Source organism: Grus americana, chromosome 6 (genome assembly GCF_028858705.1).
Source record: "Grus americana isolate bGruAme1 chromosome 6, bGruAme1.mat, whole genome shotgun sequence".
Lineage (NCBI taxonomy): Eukaryota > Metazoa > Chordata > Aves > Gruiformes > Gruidae > Grus > Grus americana.
Genome location: NC_072857.1, coordinates 26,227,820 through 26,254,567, shown reverse-complemented (window position 1 = coordinate 26,254,567; position 26,748 = coordinate 26,227,820). Strand labels below are relative to the sequence as shown.

Genomic DNA, 26,748 nt, shown 5'->3' with positions numbered 1-26,748 from the left:
GCCAAAACTATAATTGGATTCACTACTTAACAATTATTCTGTATCTAAGTGAATGAAGGTGGGACCATGAAACTATTCAACCAGAACCGATAAGGTAAGGGAGCAATTGATAGGTGTCTGAAGAAGCAAAACAGTATTGTGTATGGTAATGAAAAACTTCTGGATACTTTGCTGCATATGGGTAATGTAGTAATGGGGATATTAGAAACCTATGTTGTTTCTGAGTTCTGACAGCACGTCTGTCCTGTGCTTATGCCTTCTATAGACATCTGTGAATTAACTTTAAATCAACTAGCTCAGACATAGCTAGCAGTGTAGCAGCAGGAGTATGAGCCACAATTATCCACCATTTCCACTACAATAATCTCCCAAACGCTACTTGTATACCTATAGAAACCTTTCTAGGCATCATTGTATGTCTGTCAAGAACAGGGTTTGTTCATTTGCAGCTTGTGCTCAAAGCCCTGTAATACTTAGTTAAGTTCTTAACATCCTGTGGCAAGAAGTGGTAAATTGCGATAGGAATGTTCTCAAATCTTTTTTGAGCTGCACTGCACTAAAGGATTTATAGTGCAGGTGGCAGAAATGCTTAGCCCCAGCATTCAGTGAAGATACAACCTCAGTGAAAGCAGTGAAAACAACTTGAGAAGTAGATATTGCACTAGCACTGAGTTCTAGGCTACTAACGCTGCACTGAGTGACTTAGATTTTTACCTTAAGCAGCTGCACTCAAAACAGATACCATAGTGCAGACTTACTCATTGCTGCACTGTTTTCTCTGAAACAATACTGTTGCAAACTGGCAGCACTGTGGATAGGCATGCTCAAATAGGCAAGGACGGGAGACAAAATTAAGAAACAAGAGAGGGCTTGATTAAACTAGAGATGGCTACAGTTACAAGTAAATTTAGCATTAGGGCTTATTATTGTTGCAGTAAATACAGTTCTTGCAATATCTACTCTTCTGTAAAAGTAAGATTCTTGCACAGTGCCATGAGTTTCAAATACTTTATGAATTGGTGTGATACAATTTTGTCAAATGTCTCACAGCTCTTCTACCTGGAAATTTTTTTTTTTTTTTTGGTATAAATTATTCTTTGGGAGTAAGCTTTCCAAGTGAAGAGAAGTGTTAATTCCAATTTAATACAATGCAATAAGATCTTGGTGATCTATGTTGATTTTAAGATGTTTTTGGGTTTTGTCTTTTTTAATGCTGCATAAACTGGTTTGAGGAGCTTAAAATACATAAATTCAGTAGCTTTCCTATTGAAGATGACACTAAAATGAAACATGAAGAACAGATGCACAGCCTTTGGTGCAACTTTTTGCAGCCCTACATAAGATTTACCAAGATTTAGAAATATCATGAATAGTTCATGCCTTGGTATGCTCCTTGCAGTAGAAAGTCTCTTTTTTTTCCCTAAAGTAAACCTTAGCCACATAGCATTTTACAGATACTGTTGTTGAAATCATATCTTTCTGTAGCAGCAGAGATATACAAATATCTCAGCATGTTTGAAAGTAACTTTGTAGCCTATAGGCTACAACTAAAAATGCCTACCTATAAATAAGAGGGTAAACTGTACTTCGGGAAGCAATAAACTGTCTTTGGGTTATCTCAGCCCTGGACTGGAACATCTACTGAACTGATCCTCAACAAAATGCAGAGGGAGCAAAGAAACAGAGGAGAAATGGCTTTTGCACTAATAACTGTCTCTGAGGCAGAGTGGTCTGTACACTCCATGCTGCTTTATGTTTCTGTCCTCACCTGGCAAATGCCTGCTTCAAGAAGCAATCTCATAGTTTCCCTCTTCACTAGAGCCACACTTTGCAGGTTGGAAATAAATTGCAGGCTTTCAGGGACTCCACCTCTCTGCAAGCCTCTTGAAGTGGCTGGAAAGTGAGGAGACGAGAATCTCACCCATAGTATCAATTGTTAAAACTGTGGCTTTGGTTTCTCTCTTCCCTGTTGAGGGTAGGTAGCTGCCCAGAGAAGCGAGTATCCTCACCAATTTCCAGTCTTCTCATCAAATCTTAGAACAATCCAAATGAAGAAAATTTTAACACTGCATAAAAGCGAGTTGAGATTTAGTACTTGAACTTTGACATGAACTTGCACTTGCTACTAAAAGATTGTACAAGTGAATTAAAATGCTACATTGAAGTAATTTGTTGCAGGACATAGCTCTAAATTTTAGGTCTATTTTAAAACAAACTTTAAGATGTGACAGCAATTTCCTAATGTTGGGTGCTAAATTACAAGAATGGAGAATGACCCAGTCTGCACATGAAACCTTTGTTATTTTGTTTTCCCTTTCATGGTCTCTTTATGTCTTCATTTATCAGTAGTTAAGCTGTTGAAAAAATGAATGAAGTCCAAAAACCTTATTTATTTTCCATTTTTGTAGCTTTTTTTTAAAAATCATATCATCTTTACTGATTTTTCTAGAATATTCTTTTTCTAAATGTAAAATAGTGTTGAATTTGGGTTCTGAGTGAACTATCGCTTTGAGTGAACTGAGCTGTTATGAAAGAGTGAAACACTTTTGTGTCCTGTATACAAACAGAACTCTAGGCATTTTGTGTTATGTCATCATAGGTAGTTAGAAAATATTGATTATTTTGATGAAATTGGACAGAGAACAAAGCAGTGTGACATGGAAAATTAGTAATAAATTCCTCTCTTATGTCTCTGAAAAGCTAGTCAAATTATCCTTGACTGTTTTCAGGGTAACAAAACCATTGGTTTATACTGTGCTTTTATTGGGGGTAGCTTTTTAAAATCATCTTACAAGCAGTTTGGCTGTGTGTTCAAACTAGATTTTGAGAATCAATATGTGAGTCTGTTTTGAAGGAATGTAAATGTCATATGCTGCCTTTATGTTGCCTGTGAAATATAATGAATGACAACAGGAACAGCCAGTATTAGAAATAAATAAGAAAGCTAAAATATATTTATTGAGTGTATAGACTATTTGAAGAGCAGCATATTATAGTTATGTGTGCTCATTTACGTATTGGCAAATGACTTCAATTAAATAAATTGTTCATTAGTATTCTTTGTGCAAAAGCTTAGAAACAAATTTAGTGGCATAATTAGTAAGATGAGAATGATATAGCACATGATTCTAACTACCAGATTTACTAGCATTATATAACACAATAGAAATGTGACTGCATTATTAACGAAAGTTTGTGTTTGATGTGCTTGATCCGTTTTTATTGTGAGAATCCTGTGTGTCTGAAGTTAACCAAAAAGGGAAAAGTGGAAAATAGAGGATGGGACCTGAAAAGATGGGTAAAGTGGCCTTCCAGATGAAGTAACTTCCTTCTTCCTCTTTGAATTGTATTGACCATTGGCTCTTTCAAGACCTGAAACAAGTGAACAACATAGACAAAAATGTGCCTGATTATGCAGCCATCATGCCTGTTAGGGTACTTCTGAAGATAATTGCCAGTGGGAAAAAACCTCAAGCCTTCATTATTTTCGGTAAACTGCAATCTGTTTTCTGAGAGAGGCAGGAATACTACACACTACCCTTTTGCTAATTTCCCAGTTCCTTGATACAAATATCAAGGAAAATAATTCCTGACTTTTTGTCATTTTTAACAGAAAACAATGACTTCTAGCATATTAAATCTCCAGATTTGTTTTCTAGCCATCACTTACTCTTAAAGTGAACTTTTTATTTTTGGCAGAATGATTGAACACTTAGAATTCTGATGTCGTTTTATGGAATATCTATTTCAGCTGTCTCATAATTTCATTCTCCACTAAAAGCCAATACTCCTTACAGGATTGTTTCTCCAATAATAAGACACAGTTTCCTTTTACTGAACTGCTGTGATGTCTGAAAAACGTGTCATGATTAGGAATCCAAACAGAGGAAAGTGGACATAATTAATATAGTCATGACAGCAGAATATTCCATGTTTTTATTTTTTAGCTTATGGCATTCATTTTTTCAAATGAAGTCAAACTTATCTGCTAAAAGCAAATGGTTGGCATAAAGAAATTTGAAAATAATTTTACATCAAAAATATTGGTAAAGCATTTTCAGCTCTATCTAGTAAGCACTCTGAGTATGTCTACGTTAATGTCATCCTGCCCTGCCATCAGAGGGCAATGAAGTCACATCCTTGTGTATTTCATTCATTCATCTTCTGTCATTATATTTCTTTTATTCTACACTTTGGCCTTAAAGCTTCCACAAGACTTGTACAAGATCTTTTCTTCTACATGCTAGGAAACAAAACAAACTTCCTTTAGATCTGTTAGCCAGAATTCATCCAACACAGGTAGTACTTGGCAGTTAGTACTTGGAGTTTAGCCTTTTTTTGAGTTCGAACAAAAACTAAGGCTTTGTTGGCTCTGAAGAGCTTGTGCATATATTTAGGAAAATCCAGTAGTACATGGACAACATAATTTTTATAGGTTTGACAGTATAAAAATAATTGAGAAATAATAATGCAAACCAATAAAAGAAAAAAACCCAAAGACTTGAATGAACTGTGTTAAAGATTGCAGTGAAAGATGGATTTTCATTTAAATTTTTCATGAGCTCGGTTCATTAACTTATCATTATCATTGTTTTGATGAAGCTGGGTTTTAAAATGTATTAATTGTGCAAACATATAATCTCTGCGGTTTAAAAATTATCATGAGTCTGTGCTGCTTGCTTTTTATTTCTAATAATAAGTAGTCTGATTGCTGCATGTAAGACTAGAAGAAACACCTGCAGCAACCCTTTGTTACCTTGTCAGCTAGATAAATATTCTTGAATGAAAGTTGATGGGAGCACTTTGGATTAGGTTCCCAAGGCCAGCTTGTTTTCCTGATCTGATTCTTGTCTCATTGTGGTATAATGGAGATATAAACAGTTGCTGTCAACAGTTACATCAGAGTGACAGTATCTAGTCCATGCAAATGACCTCATTTAAAGTTAAAGCATGGTTTTAAATAAGTGTTAATTAGATTTCTACTTAAATACAGAATAGATAGCATTTGTGATATTTGAGCTTTTCTTCTCATTTTATGAGGCAATTGGGATGAGGATTCAACAGAACAAAAAGAATTGGTTTTACAGAAGGATTAGAGAGCAGCATTTCCCATTCCTGGTATTCAGAAAATAAAATGGAATGTATATTGTTCTCTAGAACACTGGCTTTTGATCAGATGCTCTTTTTGATGGGTTTGCTACCAAACAATAAGCATGCATTCATGTTGCTGATAATGACTTTTCTATATACTGTAGAAGATGATGGATTTGTTGGAGCTGTTCTTATGCCTGTTAATTTCACCACTCTTTTCATGGTTGGTTGTCTGTAAAATTAAATTAAAATAATTTCATTCTATTTTTTTTCAAAGAAAGAATAAAAGTTCCACAGTTTATTATAGTGTTCTCTCAGTACTGCTTTTAGAGAGAACTGATGAGCCTCTTCAGTTCAAGCTGACAACTTTTTGCAGTGTACAAGTCCTAGGGAGGGACTGGAGGTCATGGTTCCATGTTTAGAACAATAAAGTTTTTTGCACTTTACTCTTTTCAGTTCGATCTGTCAGGAGAATTTCAAGTTTTCCAATTCTTTTAGTCTTTATTAGAGTCTGTGTCATGAGAATGAGTTACCATAGATTTTAATTTACCTAATACAGATTTCTTTTCCCATTACACATTCATGTGATAGCACCTGTAATAACAGCAGAAATTGGCACTTTATTAATTCATGCTCATAATAAAACTCGAGATGTGGGGAAAAAATATAGAACAAATGCTAATCAATTTTTCTGACACACTAAAGATTTTTAACACAACCTGGAAATGGGCCAGCAGTTATCTTTTTCATGGTGAGATTAGTAAAGGGAATGAAACACAGTAGAATGATTTTTCTTGACAATAGAAGTATTATTATTTGGTGGCCAGCTTGAGCTATGCAGCAAGCGGAATTTGAAACATTGCCTAAATTTGGTGTTTTTCTGGAGAATATGTGCATATGTTCAACCTACTCTTATCTGGATTGTGTTGAAGTCATCAGAGACTTATGAGTGAGTTACCTTACAAACTCTTAAAGCTTGTAATGTTAGGTAATGTAATATGATGGCAAATAAGAATATCCAAAATATCTGCTTTGCTACCACTTCCAGGAAGATCCATGTTTAAGGAGATGTAAATCTATTTGTATCTAAATATTAGAGACAGAATTTTAAATTCTCTTAACACTTGTTTTTAAATTTTCATAAAAATATTGCCTCTTAAGTGCAGATGAAATTCAGAAGCTTGCTATGAAACATGCAGGAACAGCTACACTGATAGCACTAAGAATTGGAAATAAAACAGGAGCAGGAGACTTGTGGGTGGTTTATCAGACTCACTGAAAAACTATCCTGATATCAGCATCAGCACAGTGTTCCAGATTTCTTTTGTTTTTTATCTTAGGCTTTGGAAGACCAGGTATGGGACCTGCTGAATGAAGCAGACAAGGCTGCAGAGGAGAACAAAGAAAAGAGTCAGGTTTATGATGCCATGGCGGAAACCCTTGGGGATGCATGGGATGCCCTCATCATTATGTTAGAGAAGCGACAGGCACTTCTGGAACTTACTTCAGTGTTCTTTGAAAATGCTCTGGAGGTTTGTATTTAAATCAAATTACCCTTAACTTGTAACCTTCCACATCTTACAGGTACTCTGTCCACTGTAGTTTTGCTCTGTTATATATGTTCATTGCATTCCTAAAGTTGAAGCAATTAAGAAAATAAAAATCTCTAGATGTATCCTTCCTTTTCTACCTTCTGAATAGTTCAACATGAAACTGAACAAAAAACACATGTAGACTTCAAGAAATATCTTAGTCATGATGTCTCCAAAATTTGTACTTGGCAGAAAAATGACAGTGAATAATAGAAATGGACCAAAACCTAAAATACGTAATTCAGTGGCTATGGACATTCTGCGGAATATCTTTTGTTCCCTATGATTCAAATAATTTGGCATTGAAAGAACTAAATTCTCAGATGCCTTCACTAATGCTTACTGAAGATTGGCCACTGAAGCTTTTACGCTGAAATATCCATACAGCCATTGTAATTATGCAAACTAAACATTAGTCTAACTTGCCAGTCTTTTACCTGAGACTTCCATGTGCAGATGTGCACAAAAGGACAATTGTGTGAGCCCATAGACAGATTTTGGAATGTTGTCTTTCCCCTTTTACCTATTTCTCTGTATCTTAAGAATAGTCTTTAGTGAAAATCAGAACTCCAATCTCAAATATTGATCCCTAATAGATTTATTTTATAGCATGCAGTTCAAGAGGGAGAAAAATGTGGAACAATAGAAAAGATAGAAAAAGCAGAGTGTTTGCTTTTCATCTTCCTTAATTTCACCATAGGTTTCAATATCTTTGCTTACACTGAAAGACACGTTTAAACTCTACTGGTTTCTTCATTCTTGAAGTGAAGCAGTAGAGTTGATAAAGATTGGCTAAGATGCAGGATATGTGTCTCAACTCTCTCTGAGCTACTCATACTTGGAATCACACCTGCAAAGGTGGAAGCCAAATAGAGAATTCCAATTTTAAACAATCTCAGCAGATTACCAAATCTGCTCCAGATCTCCCTGAAGCACAGTGTGTTTCAATATTTAAAATATGGAATCCATGGAAAAATGAGCTGTAAGGGAGTAACCTAACTTCAGTCTTGATTACAGAGATCCTGTTTCTCCATTATAATTAATTACTGTGTTTACCATAATATTTGTTAGCTTAAATTTGCTACTCATTTCTGCCTTCAAAAGATTGCTTTGAAGATTGTCTCTCTGTCTAACGTTGCCCTTAAATGTTATTTTTTCCTCAATACTTTAACATTAGAAATGAGTTCTGGGAAGGAGACCTGAGTTGGTCTTCATTAATTTTAAATGATTTTATTGAAGGCTTTGAAATTAACAGGTTCTTCCATAAGAATTTATTTTCAGTGGGTCTGAAGGCTATGTAGGAAAGATGATTCATAAAGTGACAAAATGTAATTACAGAGTATGTCAACTGAAATTTGGGTTCCCTCAATCAATGAGAACCTCAAAAAAATGGAAGGTGTGTAGATGCCACAAAACATCTGTATCTAGCAGTCACTAAAAATGTCTTTATCCAAGAATTTACAAAATCTCATGAACTTTCCCTACAGTACAGAGATCATGATGGAGTTCTGCAAAAGAAAATTATACTGTGCTTCTTCGTACCCTTTGTTTTCTTAATGCAGTTTGCTGTTAAAATTGACCAAGTTGAAGATTTCCTGAAAAATGCCCAAGAGTTTGACAATATTGACTCTTTGAGAGAACTCCTTCTGCAACAAGAGCACCATACAAAAGGTACAAACAGTATTCCACTACTGATGGTGTGTGATTGTGCGTTGACTCCTTGAAGGATGAGTTTACTCTTCCTCTGCATATTTAAAAAAAATCATCTTAGAACAACTATGAAAATGTTCTATTTGGAAAAATATAATGGTGAAATAAGTGTTTATGAGGCCTCCTGAAAGATATGAAGCTCCTGGTTTTGAGCTAGTTCTCTCATGTTTTCATCTTTGTTGCTGCAGAGCAGCTAGTGGTAAGTTTGTATTCTGATTCAAAGCAGTCTAGGTCAACTGAGCTGCTACGAAACCAAGCTAACTTTTAGTGCTGATAGGCAAGCAAGTTCTAAACCCATCCTTCTGTTCCATGGGAAAATTCATCAAAGTTATCATAGCTATCAATGAGTTAGCATTTTCCTATGGAAAGCTTTTCATTAGAAAATTTCCAATCAGCTCTAGTAATCCCCTGCAGATTTTGTACTATTGTGGCTTTCAGGAGCTGGAACAGACACAGACACATGGCTAGTAGGTCATTAAAATTACTAGTCCACTGAATTTTAACCCTGAATATATCTAGGTAGAGGTTATGGAAAGAATGTAAGAATTCCTGATATTCATGACTTATTTAGTCATAAGGTTATAGCCAGTCTCCCCAGACAGGAGAACTTTTTCTTTCAACTTCTGAGAGGGACATAAAAACCTAAACTTGTCTTTCATCACTAATGAAAAACTACAGAGGTTACTGACCCACAGTAAGCAGGGTAGGAAATTCCACTTCATCTTATCTGAGGATTGGGAAACCATCAAAAAGAACTGTTTTGAGAAAACAATACCACTTCTGGGTTTTGTCTCATTGGCTCTCAGTACACCATTATATGTGTATCTATATTATATTATATGTATCATTATAGGTACATATATGTATGTGTATACACTGTTACACATTTTTAGGTTTATATAAAAGTTGTCCAAATGGAAATATTTTAGGATATATACCTTCTAAAGTAAGTATTTTATAACCTGTTCATGCAGTGCATGAAAATACATTATACTCATGTATGCAAATAGATAGGTAGTTTTAAAAATACTTGAGTAATATTTGAAATACGCTGCTAGAATTACAAATCACATTGGTTTTTTCCAATGAAATTCTATTCTTACAGAGCTTTTGGAAAAGTCACTTGCACTTTTAAACAAAAGCCAAGAGCTAACTGAATTCATAGAAGAATTCAAATGTGAAGGGCCAAATGCAAATCCAGAACTGATTCAGGGAGCCCACAGCAGCTGCTTGAAAATTGATAATCTCCTTGAAATGCTACAAGACAGGAGACGGCAACTGGACAGATTTCTTAAACATCAGCGCCAAGGACTAGAGCAGGTTCTGCAAATTTGTTTGTGGCACCAACAAGAGAACCAGGTAAGACGTATAATATTACCTAACTTTTGTATATTTAACTTTAACTTTAACATCCTCATAATTTATTTTAATATAACTTCAATGTCTTCAAAAGCACTGTTTCCGTTATGTGGATTGCCCCCGTATGTTGTCAAATGTGATGCTTCAAACAAGATTAGATTCCCTTCAAATAGAATTCCCAACACAAACCTCTAGCCACATAAACAATAGCAGTAACTGCTAATAGCAATTACAACTGCAGCAGGCTGTTTCTGGACTAGTCAGTTAAAGAGAAGATAAAACATTGTTAGCTAGTTGGTGTGTCTGAAAGCAGAGGAATAGTTTGTTCTCGGAGTCAAATCAAAATTCTTTCAGGTACTGTAGTGACTCTAGGTTTTTCATAACTGCAACCTGTTTCTCTGTCTTCTTTCTCTCAGCTCCCATCTCTTACTGAATTTCTCAGATACAACTTGTTTTTGTACCTTCCTTTCAGAGCTTAGGTACATTTAGGTCTTACTCTTTCTCTTCCTCTTTCCAGTCCTACTGCTCTTTCTCCTTTTCATTCCTCATTTCCCAGCATTCAGATCAGATAGCTTTTCTCTCTTTGTGCCCCATGTTATCAGAGAAACTTCTGCAATGTAAGACTCTCTTCTCTCATTTTCCTTGAGAAACACTACATAACTTCACCAACTTGTTAGAAAAAAGATAGGGGGAGAGTCCTGCTGTGCCTCTTTGGATATTAAGTATGCTGAGGAGGAGGAACCTATGCAAATTTAACTGCCAAAATTTAACAAGACTAAAGCTGAGTTATCTTCAGTGTTTTGTAAGTAGACTAAAATTTTGTATGGACCTCTGACAGTACAGTCCCGATTGTGATACCTCTGTAAGTATCTATCCTCCTTTGCCTCCAAAATAAAGTTTTCCCCTGTATCAGAGGAAAATGTTAGAAACTGTTAGCAGCAGCCTATTCTGTAGGCACTAACTTTGCCTTTGAGATTGTTTAAGATAAGCACCTTAATTCAACAAGCACAACTCTTTGTAATTTTGCATAAAGACAACAAAATCATTGAGGTACACAAGCAAGCTCACAGCCTCAATATCAGTAGCTGCCAGAAACAGAGCAAGAATTACTTATTTAATAGTAAGATAGAAAAAAACCCAGATAAAAATAGTATGGTCTTGCGCAAGTGTTGTAATCTCAGTATGTAGTTATAAAAATAGCTGACGAAAACACTGAAAAGCAAGAACTACAATATAGGAGGCTGTATCCATTTCTGTGCAAATCATTAGAAACCACCTAGTGCTTGCTTAGAAATAGATATTATTGCTGCTGTTACTGGTTTTGAATTTTTTTAGTATCACTTTTATGGTATATTACTATACCATAAAAGATCCTCAAAAAGAAATGTTTCAATATAATGTATTCTAATAAATTTACAACAGCTACAACTGAACTTTCAGTATCAGTCTAACTCACTATATTGAAATACATCCTATTTCATCTAGAAAAATGATCCTTTCTCTACATTAAAAAGTATTAGATGTTATTACATTTACCTGATCATGTCAGTGTTATTCCATAGTATACAAACACGGAGGAATGTTCAAAATGGAAACATTTCAGAAACAGCTTACTGTTGAAGAGTAAGGGATAAATATGTGAGGTCTTTTTTGGAGCCAAGCACACTTCTTTTAAAAAAAGCAAATCACGTTGCCTGAGGTGTTAAATGCCATGATTTCATAAAAATTACTGGGGAATTCTACTTGTCCTCATCATGTAAGGGATAAATATTTGGGAGTAACCAGCTAAAATTCACCCTAATTTAGGTGGGATTGAAAATACTGTGCAGTGAATTTTTTGTGTGTATGTTTCCATTTCCTCTCAAGTATGTGCTCACATCACAAAGTAAGTACAGAAACTATTTTGTACTGGCAGGTTTTCTGATCATCTGAAGAGAGTGGCCAGTATTGAACTATTTGTTAGCTCGTACCTGTGTCCAGTTTGAGGCTGGTATACACAAGGAGGGACAAATTCAAATAGTTTTTAATATTATGCTTATCAGAATATACTTGTTTAGTATCTGCATTAGAGTCAAATCTGATAGAATGTATGATTTGTACATTTATGGACAATTAATTTGCATTCATCGTGGACAAATAATATATTCACATATAAATACAAACACTGGAAAATTAACTTTTAGAGACTTTATGTGAAATTTCTCTCTCTGGCTTTAACACATCATGCGTATATTTCTGAGTGATGACAGAAATTAAACTCTCCAAGCCTCTCAGCACATCTGAAAACTAATAGTCCAATCTCTGTACATGACTGAACTCCTTTTGATGTCTAATGGCGCTACATATGCAGGAACAGCATATTGAACTCCCACTGACATTAGTGGGAGTTCAGGGGATACAGAGAAAGCAGAGTACTGGAGATGAGCTCTGCTGTGTATGATCTAAGGGTGGATTTTTGCTCTTTGTATTGCCTCTGTTTTTCTAGGCATAATTATGTAATACAGAAGGCTGCATAATCTGTGGGTTGCTTTTTTAAAAGAAAAGCCAAACAGCTGTAAAGATTACTACTTATTACCTGGTTCTGAAGAACTAAAAATTGCACACCTCCTTTGATCTCTAATTGGAATGTGATGATATGATAGTCATGATTGTAACATGTAAGGTGTTTCTTTTCAGTGTTTTCAAGATGTGAAAATGTACTTATTTTACATTTAGAGACGGATATCTGACCTACCTTTATGGAAGTGTCAGCATCATATTTTCTGATAACCTCTTTCATTAATGAAAATTAGAGGCAGATTGGCCTATTTTGTGCATAATTAGTTATCTTTGGAAGAAGATTTATGAAAGTAATTTTTCTTAATCGATCCAATCACGCATATATGAGACAATTAAAACTTTTCATGGTACTTGGTCACATCAAGGGCAAAGATAAGAGCTGAGTAAAACTCAGGGGCCAGGTGAGTACACCCACATTTGCTACCTAGACAGCTATATGGGAAACAAACTATCTTGGCATAAGTCACAGTTCCTGTTATTTAATTTTCATTGAAGGTAGTTTAATTGACATAAAAAAAACCCTCAAGTGGTGTAGCTCAGTGAATTAGAGGCTGTCATTGGATTTTACCCCCAAAAATGCAGGACATTTTTCTTTGCTCGTAATCTTTACATAGTAAATTGATAGGTTTATCATCTTACTTGCCTGGAAGAATTTCTGTATGGTAGGATATGGAAATGTTCTGTTGTTTCTTTGCTCAAAAGCAAATTTCTGTTATGAAAAATGGAGATTTTCATTTTAACATCTAATAATGAGAATCTGCAAATATGTAAGTGCACATATATGAGGAGAAATCCACAGTAGTAGCTAGTGTGTAGAGAATTGTCTAAACATGGACTACATCTGCTGGTGGTGTGCTTTTGGAGGAGTCCACACTGGAGCAGTTGGATATTCCTTGAAGGAATTGTGGCCATAGAGAGCCCATGCTGGAGCAGGGTGTCCTGACAGGAACTGCAGCCCCTGGGGCACTTGTATTGGACTAAGGGAAAAGTGTGAGAAGAAAAGAGTGACAGAGAGGAACTGTCATAACCATACAGACCATAACCGGCCATTCTCCATCCCCCTGTACCCCTGGGTGAGAGGGAGTAGGCAGAGAAGTTGGGAATGAAGAGGTGATTGAACCTGAAGGGCTGGGTAGGATGAAGGTGTTGTAGTTTTTGTCTTTGTTTCTCTATAATTGGCAATAAATTAATTTTTCCCAAGTTGAATCTGTTTCACCTGTGATGGTAACTGGTAAGTGATCTCCATGTCTTTATCTCGACCCACGAGCTTTTTCATTTTATGTTGTCCCTCTGCTCTGTAAAGGAGGAGGAGTGAGAGAGTGGCTGGGTGGGTGTCTGACAGCTGGCCAAGGCCAACCCAACACAACAAGCCAAGCTATGCTGCTGGTTCGGGTTTTTTACTCCCCCGTTCTTTGCTGGAAAATGTGCTTCTCCTTCTAAATTGACAGTGGGAAATGTAGGAAGACAATGGAAGACTTTTATATATATATATATATATATATATATATATATATATATGTAAAAGCACTGAAATCACCTGGACCATAATCAGTGCAAAATGAGCAATTTAACATCCTGAGAAAAATGTTGAAGAGCTTTTGATTTCTGATATGAATTATTCATCGCAAACAGAGCAGATAATTATTGTAAATGAATGATAAAAATCTTATTTTTGTAGAACAGAAGGGATTTTAGATTTCAACCAATCAAAAAAACCCACTGTCTTTTTCAAACAGATATATTAACCTTCTCTCCCATCCCTCCACCAAAATCACTGAAAGTAGGGTTCTGTGGGTTTCTTTCTTAAAAAGCAGTTAAATATTCCCAGCTGTTGCTTAAGAGCTAAGCTGGCACAACTGGAATCACTCAGTGGTATTAGCTGTAGTGGAAGCCAAAAGTGGAAAGAAATATTGTCAAGTGGTAAAGGGGTGAACACTTTACTATAACAACATTAAAGAATGACTTTTTCCTCTGCCCAGCGTTACAGAAATACTAGTTTGTTGATGCATGATACAGAGAACAGTCCTAATTTACAAAGAAATTTTTCTTTCCCTTTTAGCACAATTTTTATTGTCCATTCCATTCATTTGTATTGTGGTGGACCCTTAGTAAATGTTCTGTAAAAATGTACTTCCAGGAAAAATGTTTCAATCAGTAAGTACACATCCGGAAGATATGCTCAAAAAATGAAGGATCAGTAGTAAATTAATTTGTTTACTTTCCTAGCCCTCTTGAACTCCTGAGATAATGTGCCCAATTCTCATTTGTAACTGAAAATGTTTCTAACACATTTTAAAGGTTCTTTCATTTTTAGAATTGTTTAAATTTATTACAAATAGCTTCTACATGAGCAGATAAAAAAAATATAAAAATCTGTAGTGTGCTATTGAAATCTGTAGTACCTAGACTACAAAGTAATTCTTATTATGCCATATACAATTTAAGTACAGTGGTGATTTTCCAGACTGAAAAGATTGGAGAAAGTCTCCTTGATACTAACAACTCATTCTGACTACTATTTTAAAATGCAAAGCTTCACTCAGGAATTCTTGCCATGTGTGGTTTACAAAGAGAGTGAGTGGTACCTACTGTGAATCAAGCAGAAATAAATGCAAGTCATTCTGTGCAATTTAGAAGATATACTTGTATACTGCGTATGGTTGCCGCATATACTTGCTGAAGTAAGTCTAGTAAGATGAAAGAATTTTTTTTTAAGCTACTAAAGATTATTCCACATAAGATTATCTCAGTAGCTTAACTGGTTTTTTGAAGCCATAGATGGGGATGTTCTATTAGGTCATAAGGCCAATTTAGTCTTTTTTTTCTTTTTTTTTTTTTCTTGTATTATTGCAAAAGTACTCAGATTTTTTTACTGTATGCAAAGGGATATTTTTAAGTTAATGTGACTCTAGGGAAAATGTGCGATATCTTTATCATGTTATAAAACATACATTTATTCCATGTGTGACTATAACTTGATTTTTCTTTTACTGTGTTAATTTATAATTTGGTCATACTTGATGAATACATTTTTCTCTGTTTTGTTACATATATTCCAATACATGTTTGCTTTGACCACAATCCTTTCCTTCTTATTAACATTTAAATAATACGAATGCAAACATTTGAATAAAAGCATGAACATTAGGAATGAAAACTGAAAGGAATGAAAATTAGGCCTTTTTTGTAGATAAACCTGTCTTGTACGTATTTTAAAAACAGACAGTTGCTTCTCAAATTTTTCAGTGAATTCTTTTTTATTATTTATTTAGGTAACATCTTGGTACAAGAAAAACATCAGAGATTATTTTCACAAGCAAAACTTAGGTTCATCTCTATTGGAAAATGAAGAGTTACTTCAAGAGCTTGAAGAAATGGAAGTCAAAGTGAAAGTAAGAAATATGGTAATTTATTGGTGAAGCAACTTTAAAAATGAGTAGCAAATCATGAACCCGGACATTTAATGAGCACATATAGAAGTTAGGTACTTGTTATGTGTACATAAGATATATATTTCTATATGTCTAAATAAGGATTTTTTTCATTTTACTTCTTTTAAGGCAGGCCTCCATGTTTCTCAGTGTTTTTCTCACTTAAATCTTTAAAAGCTATTGATAAGGTAAAAGAAGAGTAATCCTTGATGATGTTTAGATGGTTTTTCAATTTAGTGATAAAGTTCCAGACTGGTAGTTTACATATTGAACCATGATGCAAAAAATAAAGAAAAGCAATTTTTTTAGAATATTACCAAAGTTTAATGTTCGTAAAGGATAAAAAGCCAGCCACTTCTACCATAACTCATTATTGTCACTGAACTGTGTATATGATTGGAAGAGGTATTTGCCCATTTATTTCTTGGGAGGAAAAGTAATTGAAAATACTATTTTCATTATGAGTATCAGTTTTCCAGAGAATAAATCTGTTACCATCACTCATATAAGCAAGATGAGATTAAAGACAATGTTGATATAAAAAAAAAAAAAAGGATATTTGTATGAAGTAAATTGAATATATTTACAACCTTTTTTTCGATACTTCAATTCTGCTATCATCAGGTAAGTGCTGCTGCTGGGTCAGGATCATTCCTCACTGTATCATTTTGAAGCAATTGTATTTGGATAACTTAAATAACCAGACAGACCTTTTTCATCCAAAACCCATTCCAATAGAAACACATGTCTTCTAAAATATATTAAATATAATGTGACAAGAACACGTTTAGGAACAGAATGATTTAAAACAGAATGATTTAAAAAAATGCAATACTCGCAATTTATCTAGCTTTCTGTAAAGCAAACATCTATAATTCCCAAAATGTGTTTTCAGGCTGCATTCAGACCAAAAGAATATTTTGATGTATAACAACTCTGCTACATCTGTGCAACCTAATGTACATTGCAGACAATGATGACTGTAAAATGAAACTGAGTACCTTGTAATGCAATCTGATATAAAACCATGCAACATTTTCTGCTTTTAGGAGCTTTAGGTTGGCATAGGTTTTATACATAGCGCATATGATCACCACACATGTGGGTATTTGCTGGGAACTCTTGTGGTATAGAGTCATCAGAATTATTTTCTATTTTTTTTCTTTTAGTCATATGAGATTTTTCCGCAAGGATTAACTTTCTCCCTGAAATCAAGAGTCATAACATGTAATATATAACAAAATTGTAAAGCACTCATTAAAACATTTCCAGGTTCACATAGAAAATTGGGAAAAAAAAAAAAACCATGTCAAAACCCCTACAATACATACTTATACCATTCCATGCTATTTGGAAAACTTTAGAGTAGAAATTAAGTCTATCTTTTCAAATAGAAAAACAACTAACTGCATTAGTGCTTCAAAATTCCTCTATCTCTATTCCACTGAGCAGTTTTTTTTAATATGTCTGAACCTTTGCTTTTATCTCAATAAAATATTAGACACCACTTTTTACTGTGTATACATTAGAAGCAATCTCTTTACCAATAGGAAAAATACAATATCTTTTTTTTTCTGGTAACACTAAATCTACAATTTGGATTACCTTCCCTTTAGTGTCCAACTTACGTTCTAATATAAAAAGGTGAATATTCTATGTTAATTTCAGAGTGAAATGTATATTCCAGAAGTTTTATCAGTTCATACGGTTAACTGTTTTATCAGTTTATGTGAGAAAATAAGGAAATGGTTGTGAAGAAAATTTCAGTTTATGTTCAGGAAGAACCCTTAGGAGTACCTTGGCTATTTAATTACATATATTTTCTGTAGGTTGGTCATTGCTTAGAGCATAGCTGATGTCTGCTGTCATTTCTGTAGTTCCCTCATGCCAAAACTGAATGTTTCCAAAAAGCCATTAGAGGCTCTAAAACATTTTATTTACCTTGCTGCAAAAGTTTTGGTTAGTGTCTTTTCCATACTATCTGAATGGCCATAACAATTCCTAATGGCATTCTATTAGAAGTAATAAGGACAGTGGTAAACTAGTCTTTAACTACTTTGGATTTCTGTTAGGATCTAAAGTGGTGTAAATGAATCTTTTCACGTAATATTTCATATGTATACTTTAGCTTTCAGGATATGGCAAAAAGTTTCTTTGTAATAGACATGCAGAGCAAGTGGGAGTGTTCTCATAGGGAGTAAGATAGTGGAAAGTTCTGATATCTGAACAGTTTCACACAAAGAAAATACATGTGTTTACTTACATGCATTGTTGCATTAAGATGAACAGGGTAAATGATTTACTTAAATTGTTCAGAGGCTAGCCTAAGAAGGATTTACAGGATTAATACCTTATTTATGTGACTGGGCTGAGAGAAGAAAGGAGAATGGTTTATTAGGTTCTCAGGTTGGTATCTTATCTTGAACTTCACCTCACTAAGAGGTGGAACCACTGCAAACATTATCACTGTCTTGTACAATAATCAGGACCAAAGATAAAACCAAGGATTCATAATTGGAAAAAAAAGCCCTCAATTCTCCCAAACTGTAAATGGACACACATACGCACACCCCTCCGAGATTTCAGAGTAAAGGAAAGGCAGGTTTAGTAAATAATGTTTCAATGGGGATATCTGCTGGCACTGATTAACTGCTGGCTGTTAAATTTCTATCTGTATCGGAAGTGCTTAACATGGTAAAAAAAGAACTTCTAGCACCACTTTGTGGCCAAATAACTTTTTAGAATACTACTTTTCTTCATCTCTATTCTTTGCATTTTGTCTAGTTTCTGCCACTTTTCAGGACTGAACAATGCTGGAATCAGTCCTCCTTTTAATAAGGATTAGTAGCAAGATGGAAAGTACTTCCCTGTTTTATAGGTCTGCATGCTTAGTGGGTCTGGAGTAGCCATGCTGTGTAATACCGTGCTCTAATGAGGTTTCAGGATGGTTCTTAATGACCAACTTAATGCTCTAATTGATAGTGATATTTAATTGCTATATTTGGTGACATTAACATAAGGATTGAGAATATTGTATTTACCTGCTTTTTTCCCCCTAGATCTCACAGGTAATGCTTAAATACATGGAAAAGTTATTTCACAGTTAAATGTCTGGAGCCCTCTTTTTCTCTCTGTCCTTTCTGGATTGCCATGCTCCTTTACCATTCTCTGCATGGATGCAAACTCACACTATCCAGCTCTTGCCAGTTTTTCTGATACTGGTATTCTATTGAGGAGTTTGACAAGTATTTCATTTCATCTGCATAGCAGATGTTTTAATGCACTCCTGTATTTTGATAGCTAGAACAAAGCATGCAAAGAAGAATAATTTTTCTTTACAGGCGATTTTATTCTTACCTTCACATGCAGCAGATGCAAGTCTCCATTCATCTATCAGGTTCTTCTCACTGTCTGATTTTCCTGTAGTGCCATCTCACTGCCTTGGGAGAGTGCTCCTTTTTTGTCTATTTTTCTGTTAATGATTTGTTGTGGTTTGGGTTTTTTTGTTTGTTTGTTTTGGGGTTTTGGTTTTGTGGGTTTTGGGTTTTGGGTTTTTTTTGTTTTTTTGGTTTTTTTGGTAGGTCCCTCTCTGTCCTGGCATTATCTTTTAACATCTCTCAACAATTTTCTGGGAGATGACTAACTTTGCATAACTTTTTCCTCTGTCTGTTGATTCTAACAACTCACTGTTAAATATACTGATATAGCCGTCCACTGAACTTCCCAATGGACAATGGATCATATGGTAATTGTCATAGTAGGTCGCAACTTTGCAATTGTATTAGTGCACACTGTTTTATTTGTAATTTCAGAGAATGATATGATTATATTGGTAGTTATACTGCAATGTAGTTAGTGAAGGTAAAAGCATTTCAGATATTCACTGGGGTTAAATTATCAATTAACCCAATTCATTAATTACAGGCACAGAAGTTGGGCTCAGAATAAGTTCAGTTGTGAACATTTTTGCAGTATGACAAAAGGGGCTAATTTCTCATTCTGAAAGATACATATTTTTATACTTAATTGGCTTGTGGTTTAAATGCCTTTTTATCTACTATATGGATCACCATCTGAAGTCAAATAGATGTGTTTCAAGGTTTTCTCAGTTTAACCCTAGAATATTCCAGTGAAGATAGTTTTACACAACTTTTCAGGTTTTAATCCAACGTTAGAAATTTTAAGTAAGAAATGTTTTGTTTAAGGTATAGACCAAAAAAGCTTATTTATCCCACAATATATGTTTAATAACTGGATAAAATTGTAGGTATTTCTACTTTGGGGTTTTTTCAGGCTTGTCCTAGACATTTTTGAAGGCAGAAAAAGTTCAAAATGTTTACTTAGTCACAGTAATTTTTCTTCATTAGTTTTCACACTTTTGAAAAAAACACCTGATTAATCAAGGAACCTAGAAAGAGCTCATTTTCCTTGCCAAATGGAATAGTGAAGGCAAGTTTTAAAAAGACTTGCTACTGTGAGGAAAGTAGGAATAGTGACATGAGCTAAGGAGACACATTGAGTATAGGCACATACAATGCAATGTGTCTTTAACAGGTCAGAGGGATTCACATGCATTTCTTTACAAATTGAAAAGTCAAGGTAATAGTAGGGTTTGTATTTCAGGGAAAATGAGTAACACATATTTTAGTGCTGACTGAAGATTATTACAAATTTAACATGTAGAAGGCTGAAGAACAGAAAAAAACTTACAAAGATTTTGCCAGTGAGTTTGTATGTCCTGTTGATGGAAAGTATAGGCTTTTTATGTGTAGAAATATTTCCTTATAACCAGAAAGCTGAAAATGAAATTGTCGCTAGCTATTTTAAAGAAAATTGAACCAATTTTGAGTAATGATCAAATAGGATAGCAAATGAGTCTACATTTAATACCTTCAGAGAGTATGCAAGATTGTAATGTTCATGGAATATTGTAAACTAAATTATAGTAATAAATTGGATTTTTGAAAGGTTAGAGAAGAAGCTTCCCTCAGTATAAACAAGGCAGAGTTTAACCTGTACTTTAAGATCACCTAAAAGCTGCTATTGGCACCTTGTACCAAACAGATTTATGAATGTTGTTACAGTGAAATCCTTTTATAGGAGATAATTTCACTGCAAATTGATTCATTTTCTTATAGTTAGCCTTGCCTGTTGTAATTATAATTTATACATTGTGAAACACTGAAACAATTCAGAACTTTTTTGTTTTTCTGTATCTGCTTCTAAGTGAACTATAGACAATTTCCGTTCCTGTTACATTAAAATATGCATTTTTTATTCTTGCATAAAATATTATTTTTTATTATTATACAAATAGCATATAATAACAAAATGAGGATGCACATATTTAACTGCACTTTTTGCCTTTTTTCAGTTAATTATTAGTCCCAGTTAGAAGTTCCCAACTGCAGTGTTGTTTTTAAATTCTCATTAACATCTATATGCTTGAATGTAAGGAAATTTTGATTAGAATTTGACCATAGAATGCATTTGGTACCAGTCATTCCAGCTGCAAGTATTGGAAGATGATGACATTGTGGTGCTGATACAATTGGATGTCAGGCGTCCACACCTTATTCATAAATAGGCCAATTAAGCTGTGTGCATGGAGAGACCACCGTACTATTTTTTCCTGAGATAAATTCTTCAAGTAAAAAGGAACACATACAGCACAGCAGACTGTAATTATCCTCAAAATATGCATTCTTGCTGAATATTACTTAGGGCAGACAGACAAAGGACTTTATGAAAGGGGAATAGTGCATTAAATAATAAAGTGCAGGGTTTCACTTAATTAAAAGTACTGGCTGAAGATTATTGCATCCAGATCTCAGAAATGGTCATTATTTTAATTTGAAAGAAAAATAAAACAAAAAAAAAATCAAGAAATATTTTGCTATAGCTGTTTGCTGTTTATTGGTAATAGACAAAATGGAAAAAAAAATTTGGAAAAAAAATTGCTTCTATTGTGCTCTAGATTTTCAGCTTCCTACTGAAATAAAAAAGATTAGTGTCCAGTTGAAGTCCTCAAGGAATACTTAAATGAGAGGATTTTTTTGAGTGTTTTCTTAGAAACTGGTGCAATTTCATTGCAGGATATTCCAAAACAGCAGTATTTTTTTGCAAGCATGAAAGGAAATATAATGGGCAGCATTTGGCCTTCAGGTGCTTGTTTGTGGAAGAGCTGAACTTGAAAAGAGAAGGCTTTTCATAAGGGTTCCCTTGTGGAAGGAGAGAAGGGTGAGCATAAGTGAGACAGGTTTGCTTCTTTGTAGGCATACAGTGCAGGTATATTGAAACATAACCAGAACTCAGTTCTAGATGGAATTCTGGGATTCTAGGACGTCTGGTTTTTTCTTTTTTTTTCTTCAAAATGAAACAAAGCTAAATTTATTGAAATATATGGAATTAGTTTTCTTACCAAACCACTTAGAATGTGGTTGAAACATTTTAATACTATTGAATTATTTTTTACTGGCTTTATTTTTTTTTAATTGGTAGTACTATCATAAAAGTTAAAAGCAAAAATAGATTTAACATGAAAAAGCTAAATAAGATATTAATGCGGATCTATAGATTTTTACAGGTGCTTAGGTCTTCCATGGCAGAAAGGTGAAGAGTATTCACCGCAGTGGAAAAATGATTTACAAACTCAGCAGGATTATCATAATTTTCCTTTTCCTATTCATCCACTTTTCAAGATGAAGGAGTATGTTGCATTGCACAGAAATAGGATGCTGATCAAATAAGTCTATAATTTGAGACGTTTCTACTACTTCAGTGAAGGTGTTAGCAGTCCTTTTATGTTTATTAGCATGAAGTATTTTTTAAAGTTTTCCTCCTCAAAAAGCTTACTTAATACCTACATAAGCTTTAATATCCTTTTAAATTGGTTTTAATTTAATTAAAATTTGCCTGTTGAAATCTTGTTTAGATTCTAATTTATATAAAATGTGCATCCTTTTTTTCCCCTCAACTTTGCTAAAATATTTCTCTGTTATAACCTGCAACAATTAGTACCACAGACTAATTCACACAGAAAGTTTCATCACTTATGATATCCTGGTAGTTGATTTTGGGAAAGATTAAAGGTATTTTTATATAATTCATGATTTTGATACTATTGCAGTGCTATGTATTGACATCGCATCAGGCATCACATTCCTTATTGCCATGGGTTTTGTTCATATTTTAAAATTACTTTTGTTACCCATGTCAGTACCCTCTGTTTCAGCTTTAGTTCATGTGCTGTGAAGCTGCAGAAATGAATCAAAAGTTCAAGGCAAGAACATACAGGCATGGTCTGTGTGTTCCATTTTGAGGTCTGTTTTTCACTGACCTATGAATAATGGTAGATCTTTTTCCTGAATTGTTCAAGTTAATCTAGAATTCAGCAAGGAAATTAGTCCTTTGCATTAGAATTGCTATGTACTATTTAAACTTGACTATGCTGGGCAATGGGCACGTTGGGAATTGTAGGGTGTCAGTTGTTAGTTGTTGGTCCAGATCTAGTCCATATTAATAGGGAGGGAGAGATAACTGTGTCTGGTGGAGAAATCTATGTAAAATAAGTTGCTGATCTTTTTGAACAAATGTTTTTACTGTACCGGTTGTTGTCACAAACAATGGACAATGTCAGAAAAGGAATGTGCTGAACTACACAGACCAAAATAGGTCTTCTCCTGCTTACTGTACTTCAAAGAAGGATAGAGCAGCATGGTGGGACACTGTAAGGGAATTAGAATTGCTGCTGTTCATGAAAGATCTGTGAATAACCAGATTACTTCTTTTGGGAAAACTTCCAAAATAGTGTCTTTCACTAGCAGTAATCTCACTAAAAAGAAACAACAAATGTGAGGCTAACGTTCTTTAAGCATGCTGAAAGTAAAAGAACTTACTCTGTAATCTTGTTGTGCTGTATGCACTTCGGAGTGTTTTCATGAAAAAATTTCTGTCTTATTTTAAAATATTTTTCTGTCTGCTTTACCAGACATTTGATACAAATCTGTGGAAGGAAATGCTAAATCAATTTCAAAAATGTTCTCTTATTTAATTCATTACCAGAAAAAGTGGAGGAAATATGCTACCTAAGGCATGGGAAATTGCAGTATAATAGCAGATGCTTCTTTTGTTTTGAACAGCATAATAAAGCACCAATTTTAAGTGTTGACAAGCACAGCAGGGATAAAGTAAGCTGTGTAACAGTTTTACTATTTTATAGTTTTCTTTATAAAAACACAGCCAAAACAAAGAAGCAACTAAACACCAAAGCAGTAGTTGCAAGACAGGAAGAGATGAAATGGTGTTTTTCTCTTGACTCTCTTAAAGTAAAACTCATTTCCATTTGGACTATCTAGTCTGATATGCCTTTCAATACCTCTTCAAAACCTAAAGAAGACAGTGTACTGAATACTGTAGTAGCATTTATCACAGGGAAGAAAATGTAGGGGAAAAAATATTTTGGTCATGAAGGTTTAATCCCTAAATTTGATGTACAATTTGAGATATGCTAGAAGCACAAGTCAGTCCAGTATGAACAGTTAAAAAAAGAAATGGGAGTCAAATAGACAATCAGTTCTGATTAGCTAAATATGCTTCTAAGTGGTGCAATCCAGACAAAATATCTATATGCAAACTTAAAATGGATTCAGTTGAATCAGTACAAAGTACGTAGCTCAGTTAAGGCTCAGTTAAGTTTCAGTAATGTTTCTGACTCTGGCTTGAAATTCTGAAGTAGGATCTTCCTTTTTAAAGCATCTCTTTGATCTGTCACTGCCACTAGGAAGGTTCATGGTCAGGTAAGGCAGAGACATGCTTTGAACAGACTTGTGTTTTTGTGTAGGATATCAGGACAATGGACAGTGTCAAGCATGATAGCAAACCTCACTCTAAGGGAAAGTCATTTGATTTGATTGATTACCAATCATTTACCAATTACCAAAAAAATGAATTCTCTCAGCAGAAATTGTCTCACTGGAAGCAGGTATTATCTAGACAATATTTTAATTTGTTCTTGGTTAAATAGTTGGACTTAAGGGGCTGTTTGTCATGGGAGTATGGTCTTACCCCGTAGAAGTTTCTTGCCTTTATGTTATCCAGACCATTTTTTCCCAGCAGACACACTAGTAACTGCTACTTCTGCCTGTGAAACTGTATCAAAGAATATAGAAAGCCACCACTGAGAACTCTGTCTCTAAACCCATAATTTGTTAAGAAATCCCTCCTAATAGAAATACTGTTTTAAATGGTGATAACTTTCAGGCTTATAAATGTGATACATGTTTTCCAGTATCTATATTATTATTGTGCAGGTATATTACTTTTCTTTGTGTAGTTGATTAAAGTGGAATTTTTCCTGTTAGGAATGGAATTCCACTGTGGAACAACTGGAAGCTGAAGCACTTAAGATCTTGCTTTCAGAGGACTATACAGAAAAAGAACATCTAAAGCTTTCAAATCAGAAAATCTGTCTGTTGCGAGAAGAAGTGTGCTTCCACATGGAAGAAAGGAAAGCCCTGCTACAAGAGGCCAATGACTTTTTTCATACTGCTGGCAAGGTTGGTAAGAAGCCAAGTCTGTAATAACAACCCGATAATACAACTGACTGTGCACTTGAAGGCTGCTATACATGGGGTTATGCAAATAGAGTTTGCTAAACAATTTGGAATCGAAAATTACAAATCTGATTACCCTTTTATATAACCTTTTGCCTCAAACTTCTATCCAAAATGGCAAATGCATTTAAAAAGAATTTAAATATATATATGTAATATATATATATATTTAAAGAGAGAAGAACATTTGGTTTCCAAAATAAGGCATTTGGGAAATACTATCTGCCTAAAATTGGACTTTAAGATCAGGGGCTCTGTCATGCTGGCATAATGCTGTATCAAGATACACGAACTGCTCTAAAATACCCAAACTGTTACAGGCTAGTATGGATACCAGAAATTATGTCTATACTTGCGCTGGTCTCCACAGGGGCTAATTAATAATCAGACATGAGAAAAATCAAGGGCAGTACACAATTCCTTATACCAGGCACGTCATATGCTGTGTGGTCTAGACATGATGTAACAGTAAATTGGCCAGTTAAAAAAGCATAAACCTCGCTTAGTCACAGCACAAATGACACACCTATACTGAGGTCCGTAAGATAATGTGTAGGCAATAATTTGCATCACTGATGTGCTCATGTGGAGAAGCAGTGATTCATATTCCAGAATTAGATTCTTGCAGTGCTCACAGGAGAAGGCTAAGAGGGGCCTACTTGTCTACTGAATTCTATACATTGCTTGTTTTTGTGGGTTGTGTTTAGGTGCAACCAGCCTTGACTAGTATGCCTGTTTAATTTTCTGTCTCTTCCTAATCTTATGTGATGAAAATGGGTAAATCATTGATGACCAAAAAAAAAAAGAATATTTTACAACTAAATTTTTACTTTTTCAAACATCATGTCCAGTAATAACTACTTGTATGAAAATTATTTTCATATATTTGGTCGTTAATTTTTGTTACATCCTACTTATAATACTTTTTTCCTCTAAAATATAAGCTGTGTGTGAAAAGAATACTCTCATAGACCTTCTCTTCAAATCCTTATCCCAAAACAAAAATGCCAGATTGTTTTTTCTTCAGTCATCTTCTGAAGTTTTAGGCTAGTTATCACGTAGTCTTATGTGGGTTACATTACTTTCGATATTCTTACTGGCTCAAGGCCTAAGATCTTAAAATTATTTTTCAGGTGCTATGGTATTACAGGGTAGCACTTAATCACAATTAAAAATATATAATGAATTTTTGAATTGAACTGATTCAGGGGGAATTTTAATAGGTATCCAGTAAACAAATGTTGTAAAACTTATTGTTCAAGTAAAGAAAAGACTGAAATAAAAAAAAATTAAAAGACTGAAAAAAATCACAATAGGGGAGTACAATACAGTCAAGGAAATGCATGTAGAAAGGCATAAAATAATAACCTAATAATAGGCATAATAGAAATG

The 26,748-nt window shown here is 34.4% G+C and overlaps 1 protein-coding gene across 1 annotated transcript in view; it reads left to right on the top strand.

The window, feature by feature from the left end:
• CCDC141 (coiled-coil domain containing 141) overlaps positions 1-26,748 on the top strand; it is a 97,341-nt gene that overhangs the window by 19,827 nt on the left and 50,766 nt on the right. Inside the window, 5 exon segments of the mRNA XM_054830244.1 lie at positions 6,432-6,623; positions 8,246-8,354; positions 9,499-9,752; positions 15,584-15,703; positions 25,105-25,299. Coding sequence (XP_054686219.1) covers positions 6,432-6,623; positions 8,246-8,354; positions 9,499-9,752; positions 15,584-15,703; positions 25,105-25,299 — 870 coding nt within the window.